The sequence below is a fragment of the Bos grunniens genome, chromosome X, assembly GCF_055505025.1.
Source record: "Bos grunniens cultivar Pamir isolate PY7600 chromosome X, Bosgru_T2T1.0, whole genome shotgun sequence".
In the NCBI taxonomy this organism is placed as follows: Eukaryota; Metazoa; Chordata; class Mammalia; order Artiodactyla; family Bovidae; genus Bos; species Bos grunniens.
Window position 1 is genome coordinate 45,300,566 of NC_141194.1, and position 9,879 is coordinate 45,310,444.

The 9,879-nt window shown below is 42.0% G+C and overlaps 1 protein-coding gene across 7 annotated transcripts in view; it reads right to left on the reverse strand.

The window, feature by feature from the left end:
• The window catches only part of LOC147340248 (zinc finger X-linked protein ZXDB-like), a 150,395-nt gene extending 141,598 nt beyond the window's left edge, over positions 1 to 8,797 (reverse strand). For 6 of the 7 annotated variants that reach the window (XR_015159909.1, XM_086390054.1, XM_086390055.1 and 3 more), the window contains exon 1: positions 5,989 to 8,797. Coding sequence is in view for 6 of the 7 variants with exons in the window: in XM_086390054.1 (XP_086246180.1) it covers positions 5,989 to 8,400 (2,412 nt within the window). In the remaining variant the exon portion in view is untranslated. Of the gene's footprint in view, positions 1 to 2,906 lie in introns of those variants that run through there. The other variant, XM_086390058.1, reaches the window with a different exon arrangement.
• Between the last annotated feature and the right edge of the window lie 1,082 nt (positions 8,798 to 9,879).

The following is a 9,879-nucleotide window of genomic DNA, read 5'->3' on the forward strand; positions in this document are numbered from 1 at the left end:
TTTAAAATACTGTTAGGCTTCTTTCTTTAGAAAAACTGACAAAAGGGTTTTATGTGGTTTTAAATGTTAGTAATTAAAAAGAATGAAATTTAGTTCACAATCTAGGACAATGTAGGTAAATCAAATTTACCATTAAATACAGCCTAATTCCTAATTCATGCTCCTTCTTTAATTTTTCAGTTTTTCTTCCACTCTTTTTATGGTTATGTCTTTTAGTGTATAAAGCAATTATAAAATGGAAAGACTATGATAGGGGTTCTCATGACTATGTTCTTATGCCACCACTTGCCTCTCAATTTTCTCTAGTGATAGATGTAACTCTGGCTAAGGAGCTACAAGCCAATCTCACAAAGATCCAGTGATGTTGGATTTTGACGATTCTACTACTGGCCTGCTCCAACTGAGACAAATGCAGGTAAAACTCACTCCAGTAAATAAAATTTTCATGAAGAATTGCTCAAATTCATAGTAACAATTCACCAACTTGTGACAGAGTCTGTGACAATACTTAAATCATTTTACCCTAAATATAGAATAACTACTAAACCTTAAGCACAGTAGTAGAAAACATACTCAATGCACAGCAGAGACTGAATAACTCATTTTGATGCAGAGTAGTCTGGAGAGGTAATGTTACATCCAGATTGGTGCTTTCCAATAGAAACTTAATAAGAGTAATAGCTGTAGCTTTTAATTTTTAAAACATTTTAATTGTTATAATGCATAACTTAAAATTTTTCCATAGCCACATTTTTAAAAGTAAAAAACGATTAGGATTAATTTTACTGTTATATTACTTTAAGCAAATATATTTAAAATATAATGTTCTCACCCCTCAAAAATGAATAAATATGTAACTTGATGGATGTATTAACTAACTAGACCCTAGGAATAGGATCTAGTTAGTTAACACATCTCACAATGTATACAAATATCAAACCACCATAATGTACATTTTAAATATTTTACAATTTTACTGTCAGTTATACCTCAATAAAACTGAAAAATATTCAAATATTATTCAATGTGTAATCAATAAAAAATACTATGAAATATTTTTGTGCACTAAGTCCTCAAAATTATGTTTGTATTTTACAGTACATCTCAATTTGGATGTTAAAGTTTCAATAATTAAAGTGAAATTTAATCCTACTAAAACAGTAAAGTTGTGTTTAACAGAAAATATTTTCAACTGTTTCAGATTCAATTTAAATTAAATTTAATTAAAAATTCAGTCTTACATTCACACTAGGCCCATTTCAAGTGCTCAATAGCCATGTAAACTAGTAACCACGTTGTTCAGTGTCTCACTCAAGACAAGGCGAAGAGGCCTCTCATAATTGAAAGGGAAATAAAAGGATCAGAATTGTATAGGTAGTTCTAAGAATGCCTGAGGGAACTAAGAAAGAGGAAGTGGCCCTCAGTTGCTGTTTAGAAAGCAGATAAAGCACAATGTGGATAGCTTATGCAGGAATAACAATTATTTTAAAATTATCATTTAGCTAAACACCATCTTAACACACTCATTTCCAAAAAAGACTTTCTTACTTACTTCACTGTTAAGTGAAAATGATTATTACAGTCCCCAAGGAAACTTGAGTTATTTCTAATTTGCTATGATGATAGCTATCTCCCTAATATCTGTTCCTTCTTGTCATTTCCCACTGACAGCATCTAGTCCAGGGTTCATGTTTCATCATAGAACACCTGCGCTGCTGCAAAAGCTTTCTCACTGGTTTTCTATTCCAGTCTCTACCATCTAATTCAGGCTTCTCAGGTGTCACTAGTGATAAAGAACCTACCTGCCAATGCAGGAGGCATAAGAGATGCGGGTTCGATCCCTGGGTCGGTAAGATCCCCTGGAGGAGGGTATGGCAACCCACTCTAGTATTCTCACCTGGAAAATCCCATTGACAGAGGAGCCTGGTGGGCTCCAGATCATAGGGTCACACAGAGTTGGACATGACTAGAGCAACCTAGCGTGCACGCATGCACCATCTAATCCATATTGTACACTTCCATTATATTAACACTCTAGATATCATTTTCATGATCTGACTCCAGTATTTAAACACATTCACTGGCTCTCATCTGTGTTCAGAATAAACTCATTATTCTTACCGTTTTTTTTTCCCCCCCGTCAGTCATTTTGGTACCAAATTAAACTTTTCCTGTTTCTCTTCTCCATTTAATCTTTTTCTGTCTCCCATCAACTGTAATCTTTGTAAATGTCAGAGTTGAATATTACTCTTCTTATAGAACCTTTAATATGTTACGTTGTATTTTGCACAATGATGCTTAATAAGTATTTATTAACTTGAAATAAATACAGTGGTACCTCCAGTTAATAAATTGCCTTCTCATATGCCTCCTGGATAAGAACATGAAGAGACAAATAAATTTCATACTTTACTCATAATTAACTCCTGCTATTCAGCACTGTTATATTCGTTACATTACTTGATAAAAATGCCAATGCCAATATATTTTTAACATGATCAATGTGATCAACAGAGTACCCAGAAATAAACCTGTTTTAAGCCATTATATTATTATGCTTCCAATTGGCAAGATTTTTTTAATAAACCAAATGGAGGAGAAGCAGAAAGGAAATAGGATTAAATTAAAATGTGTACAATTATTTAAAAGAAGTGATGGCAATTTTAAACCATCAACAACAGAAATTTAACTTCATACCTTTAAAGTATAAAAAGGTCCACCATTTTTTTAGAAAATGGAGTTGAAAGGGAATTATTTGAATGAATTTGTTCAATGAAATCCTGTGAACCCATGAGAAAAGTTAACATCTGTCCTTTGAAAATTCAATGAGTAGGAAAAAGTATAATGATTTTTTTATTGGATGGAACTTGATTTAAGGAATTCAAAAAAAGAAATCACAGTATAAATTATCTTCATGTGTAAGTAATTTATTTGATGTTTGCTACTTGTGTGTTCATTCCAATCCTCGACGCACGTTAACTGCCAGATATGCAATATAGTGGTCAATTTAAGAGTCCTTAATGAATTACAATATTTTTAAATGTGCTTTATGAATACAAATATTTCTAAAGCAAAAAGAGAAAACACTGAGTAGACACAATGAAATTCTGAGCACTTCTCTGATTTACAAAAGTATGTCTACTTTTATCACTAAATGAATAAAACCACTTTAAAAATATATTTATGTGGATGTGTGTGTATACTCCCTTACACACAGTACATAAACATTTCAAAGTGACAATTTTTTGGTGCACTTCCAAAGCGCTACAATAAATGTCATCCATAGACATTCACATGCAAACACTACTGGGCTAGTACACTACAGCAAATAGAGTTTTAACTGAACTCCTTGGCAAAAACTTCTTAAAAATGGAAATAATGAAACAGAAATCCATTTCTTGTCTGCACAATATAGAAAATAATGTCTTATATCATCTGAGTCATATATATACACACAGGATTATTTAAGCTCAGAAAATAACTTCTTACTATACACACAACTGCAGTGTACACTCAGCAAATGTTACCAGTGAAGAAAATGTCTATGAGGAGATCTGAGGAACAGTAGCAAGAAGAGATCTATCCATTAAAAAATAAAAAGTAAGGCATGGCAAGGGCTGGAATGCACATACAAGGACGGGCGAGAAAGTAAACAGAAAGTAACAGAAACCAATTAAAGTGGAAAACGGCAGCTAGTTATGACACAGTAATAAATCATGAAAGTTGGATGAGTGGGAAGGGAGAGGTGAAAAGAATTTATCTTCTTTGTTTTAAGCTATATATAGAACTGTCAGTCACTAGCCAAAGTCCATTTGGAATGTGCATTTGCTAAAATGCCATGAGTCACAGCCAACTTTGCCAAAACCACCACACAGGGTTGTGAAGATATTCCACAAAATTAAAAATGCCATACTCATGTAAGACAGAAATTTTACACAATATTCAGCTTCAACCTTTCCTTTCAACTCTGGGAAAATGCAATGAGCTCTCCAAACCACAGAGAGCAGGAATCTTTCTCTGCTCCATTATCAGCTTCATGCACAAGTGACTTTGGAGGTACAGCAAAGTCTAACTCTGAAAGATATCAAAGATGGTGACAGATTGGTCTAATGAATAGGGATGCAGATATACCTGTGAGTAATGTTTCCACTTCTGGCATTAGCCACAGAAATTCCTGGCAGGGAGGAAACAATACAGTGGAGGAAATAAAGAGATTTCCCCATCCTGCTTCACCCTAATTCTCACAAACCTTATTGTCTAGACAGGAACAGGATCAAATTATCCCAATTTCTTCCTTATAGTAAGGAGGATTGAGAGCGTGAAAGGATTGTATAAATTCAACAAGATAAGCCAAAGATGTAATATTTTTTCCTTACCTATTAAAAACTGGAAAGGATTAAAAGTCTCAGGTGTGTTAGCTATGTATGTGCACTGCTATGATCATTTGACAGCTAGGAAACTGAAGCTTAGTGAAACTAATTTATTCAAGGCCACTTATTCAACATGAATTTGACCCTGGGTCTGTTTCATCTCAGGCTTCCCTAGTGGCTCATATGGTAAAGAAACTGCCTGCAATATAGGAGACCCAGGTTCGAGACCGGGGTCAGGAAGATAACCCGGAGAAGACAATGGTTACCCAATCCAGTATTCTTGCCATGGAAAATCCCATGGACAGAGGAGACTGGTGGGCTACAGTCCATGACATCTCAGAGTCGGACATGAATGAGTAAGCATGCACATGCTGTTTCATGTCAAAGTCCTGGCTGGCAATTTCTATAAAAACAAACCTCATCATCAAAAGAGACGAGGAAGATAAATGGTGAGCAGAGTCAACACATTTTTTGTTACCTTTTCTCCTTGTTAGTTCTATCTTCAAGAAAATATTTTGTCATTGAATATATTTCTAATGAATTTTTACATATGCCTTCAGCAGCATTTATTCCTCCACTAATAGTAACTCTACAAGAACAAATCATGATATCAGAAGCAAGGTAATTATGAATTAATGCACTATCACTGGAAGCTGCAAATATCCAAGAGAAAACTAGACATTCTGTGCCACATGCTAAAAGAACACAACACATGAAACATTCATGGCCCCTCTATTCTGACCAAGTCTCTAGATCCAAACACCAAATTAAGGAAATAGAGTGTAGAGGAATGTGACACCACGTGGATATAATCACCAAGACTTAAGACTGGTAAGCTCTACATGTGAAATAACTTTTCTTCAGTGAATTAAATGCAAAGAGACAATAGGGTAATATACAGATTAAAAAGACACTTAAGAGGCTTACTCAGATTCTAACTGTTTAAATGTTAACAACAAATAGCATTTATGAGACAATTATAAGCTGGAATGTTGACAGTATTAAGGAATTACTGCTAACTTTAAGTATGACAATGGAACTGAAGATTTTTTCAAAAGAGCCCATGCTTTTCAGAACTATATATTGCATATTTATGGTCGAAATTATGTGATACCTTGTATTTATTTCAAAATAATACTGGAAGAGGGTATGAATGGAGATTAGATAAAAAAAGAATATTCATGAATTGATAATAGCTGAAGTTGGGTGTCATGTATATGAATGTTCATTATATTATGTGTATATTATGCATGTTTGAAAAAAGCACATGCAACATCACTGAAAAAATGTTCTAATTTTTCTCAAGGAAAGAAGCTTATTATCAAGGAATCATAGAGTTGAAAAGACCTTAGAAACAATCTATTCAAACCACCTCATCTCATAAATAAGGAAATTAAGGCTCAGATAGGATAAGTGACTTGTTCAAGGTCACACAACCCGCAAGTTCCAGACCCAAGATCAGGATTTAAATCTCCAAACTTGCAGCCCAGGGCTCTGTTCTCCTTCAGACCTATAAGAAATGACTGTATTTAAGCATTCAGGCCAGAATATTCTCAAAATTGAGTGTCATCAATAAAAGTAAGCCATGTGGCAGGAATGAACAGAATTTAGTTCATACCAAAAATGAGCTGCCAGTCACTGTGATAAGATCTGTTTCTTTCTGAGACCCATGGTTTCCTGCTGGATTGGAGAATCCAAACTGGGTTTCTTCCTCCTGTGCAAAGAAGTCAGAGTCAGGATGTACATTCCATTCCGTTTTGGTTGGTGGCAGTAGTTCTGAGACACTGTTTTCACAAAGGGTGCTTGAAGGAGTCAGAGCATCTGTGTCTACTGTTAGCTTACTGCTAGGGATCAAAGCTTGGGGCTCTTGACTCGAGTTTTTCAAAGCCAAAGAGCTCAGAGATGCCAACGGCCCCGCACTTAGACTTGAGACATCATCCATATCTAAGGGACCCTGCTGAAAACCTGCTGCTGTCGTTCCAAAGAAGAGTGAGGTATCCAAACTTTGAGGAAGGTCACTGGTGGCCATCAAGGCCTGAGGGTCCACTGCCTGCCCTAAGGAATTATTATTATTAGCAGGGAGGTTTCCTGCCAGAGTTGAGTTCACAGAAGCCACATCAATAGTCAAGATCCCAGAGTTCACCAATGCCGTGTCCAGTACTGCAGCAGAACTATTATTACCAGGCACATCAGAGAAGAGAGACACAAGCTCAGCATCACTGAGGTCACTCTGCCCCTGGCTGGTAAGTTCACTGCTGGGTGTAAGAGAATTTGCAGCTTCCAGCTGAGCTAAGAGATCCTGGCGCAGGTTGTGCCTTTTGGCCATGTGGGTCTTCATGCTGTGCTTGGATGTGAAGAGTTTATTACAAGTGGCGACTGGGCATCGGCTTTTCCAAGTGTCCACATCCTGCAAGTGTTTCTTGGAGTGAATGTAGAGACTACTGCGAGCAGAGAACCTGGCACAGCAACCTTCCACCGGGCACACAAAAGGCTTCGTGCCCAGGTGGGTTATGCTGTGGCCTTTCAGATGTTCAGCCCTTGTGAAAGATTTCCCACACCCTTCCACCGGGCACATGAACCTCCGGTCATCATCGTGCTTCCGTTTGTGCCTTAGGAGTTTGGACATGCTAGTGAAGTTCCAGCCACAGCCCTCAAAGTCACAAAGGAACGGTCTCTCACCAGTGTGGCTCCGAAGGTGAATTTTCAGCCTACAAGCCTTGTCATACTGTTTACTGCAGCCAGGAAAGGAACAGGAAAAGAGTTCCTGTTCCCTGAAGTGGGCGCGGTTATGGGAAAACAGGGCACTCACTGTGATAAATGTCTTCTTGCAGCTGGAAAACGCACACTGGTAGGGCCTCTCAGGCTCGAAGTGGCTGCGCTGGTGGGCGCTGAGTTTGGCCTGTGTGGGGAAGGTCTCCTCACACACCTCACATTTGAATGAGTTCTCCTGCTCGTGGCCCTTCATGTGTGCTTTGAGGTTATACACGGTGGTGAAGCTCTTGCCACAGCCCTCTGCTGGGCAGCCGAAGGGCCTCAGTTTGTCGTGTGACTGCAGATGCCTCTTGAGCTTGTAGGAGGTGGTGAAGGTCCACCCACAACCACCCAGGGGGCACTTGAAGGGCCGCTGGCCCTGGCTGCTGCTGTGTGTCAGCAGGTGCACCTTCAGCTGGTGCTTCTTTGCAAAGGTTTGTCCGCACTGCACCTCAGGACACAGGTACAGCAACACGCCCTGGCCTGGGCCTGGCGGCCCGCGGGGGCTCTCAACAGCCGCCGGGCCCTCCTCCTCCTCCTTGGGAGCTGGGGCAGGCGCAGGTTCTGCCCGCTCCGCCAGCAGGAGGTCGGGCGGCAGCTCGGGACAGTCTCCAGGCTGCGCAGCGTGCGGGATCCCAGCTTGCGGGACGATCAGACCCCCGGGCTGCGGTGGGGGCGTGGCTAGGGTGAGGACGCCGTTCTCCAAGCGCAACAGCAGGTTTTGGTTGTGAATGGCGACTGTGCCTGCGAAGGCCGCGGCAGGGCCCAGGCCTGAAGCGGGGATCGGGGCCAGGGCCGGGACTGGAGCGGGGATAGCCGACAGGCAGCTGGGGCCCAGCGCAGGGCGGCCCTCGGGGTTCGCGCCGCTTTCGCCCCCCAGGAGCCTTGGGCCCAGCCCGGCTTCCTCCCTCCACACGGGCCCTGTGGCCTGGCCAGCGCCCGCGGTATCTACGTCTCCACCCACCGGGTCCAGCAGCACCAGGAAGAAGTCATCGCCGCCGCTCCCGCCGCCGCTGCCACAGCTGCTAGCGTGATCGGGCCTCAGCGCCAACGGGCTCGGGCCTGGGCCTGGGCCTGGGCAAGAAGAAGCCGCGCTGGCCTCCTCACGCCGCCTCCCGGGCCCGCCATCTTGGGGGCCCCGGAGCAGCAGGAGGCGGCGCGCCGGGGCCTGACTGGCCCGCAGGTCAGGACCTCCGCGGATCCGGCCGCTGCCCTCGGGGCTGCCAGCCCCGCCGGTTTGTCGCATCCCGCGAGCCGGGAGCAGCCTCGGGATTTCCATCTCTGCGTCCGTGAAGCTCCACTGGAACCAGAGCCGCGGAGGAGGCGCGATCCCGCCCCCTGCCGCGGGCCCGAACACGTTCCTGAAAGAGAAAAAAAAATGTGCACTGCGCAGAAACTGGCCCTATCAGATATTAAAACGTGTTTAACGCCACCGTGATTTAAATATTCTTGTACAGGGTCTCTAGAACAGAATAAAACGCCCAGGGGCAGAGCCTCGTATACATAAATAAGTTCCACTGTTAATATTAGTAGGAAATCAAGGAGGTTTTCAGAGATACAAGGGAAATGGCAGTTCACTTCAGTAAAAAGTGCTGAAATGAATACCTTAGGTATCTATCTACTAAATGGCAACATAAACCGGAACCTCACAGTATGTACCAAAATAAACACATACACCCCAGTCCCTCCCAGTGCTAAGCATGGTAGTTAGCACTTACCATGTGTTAAACACTGTGTATTGGATGGCTGGCTGGCTGGATTGATAGGTGACAGAAAATTCCTGAGAGAATACACTATGGAAAATGATGGCTTTTTAAAAATTTTCCTGGAGACTTCCATATTCAGAACTGTCTTGAGCAATGTCCTCAGGAAAATTTGTCCCATAGTTAAATTTTTCGTCCTGCTATTGCAGAGAGTATAATGAGTAAGAGGTGGGGTCAAAGCAGATTAGCACTGTTGAGCCTAGAAATGCAAGGCCTGGAGGATGAAGTAGTTTATATTGAAATCTGGAAGACCAAACCTCCTCCTGGGTTCTCCCTATAAGGTGCACAACCTAAACCAACTCTTCGATCTTCCAGCTTTGGGTGCTGCTGCTAAGTCACCCCAGTCATGTCCGACTCTGTGTGACCCCATATACGGCAGCCCACCAGGCTGCCCCATCCCTGGGATTCTCCAGGCAAGAACACTGGAGTGGGTTGCCATTTCCTTCTCCAATGCATGAAAGTGAAAAGTGAAAGTGAAGTGGCTCAGTCGTGTCCGACCCTCAGCGACCCCTTGGACTACAGCCTACCAGGCTCCTCGGTCCATAGGATTTTCCAGGCAAGAGTACTGGAGTGGGGTGCCATTGCCTTCTCCGTCCAGCTTTGGGTATACCATGGCAAATTTCATGTCCAATGTCACAGCATGATGAGGACATTCCTCAGCTTACTCTAGATTCTCCAGTACGTGGAGGTCTCTGGACAGCAGTACTGGTGAAATGTGATAAGGTTAAACCCTAAGTTACTGTAGTGGACTGTCCTGAGAAAAAGGCACAGATGCCTTTTGCCTGCCCAGTAGCCTCGGTGTGCCTGCTTGCATTTAAGTGTGGTGGCCTAGTCTTACTGTAATGTATTTGGCCTGTGATGCCTAATGATCTTATTAATGTTGATGATGATCCTCCAATTTGTCAGTCATCAGTGAGTTGGGAATTGATATAAATATAGGGTGAATTATCTGGCAAGAGAAAGGTTTCAAGTGCTAACTAGATTATGGGATACCT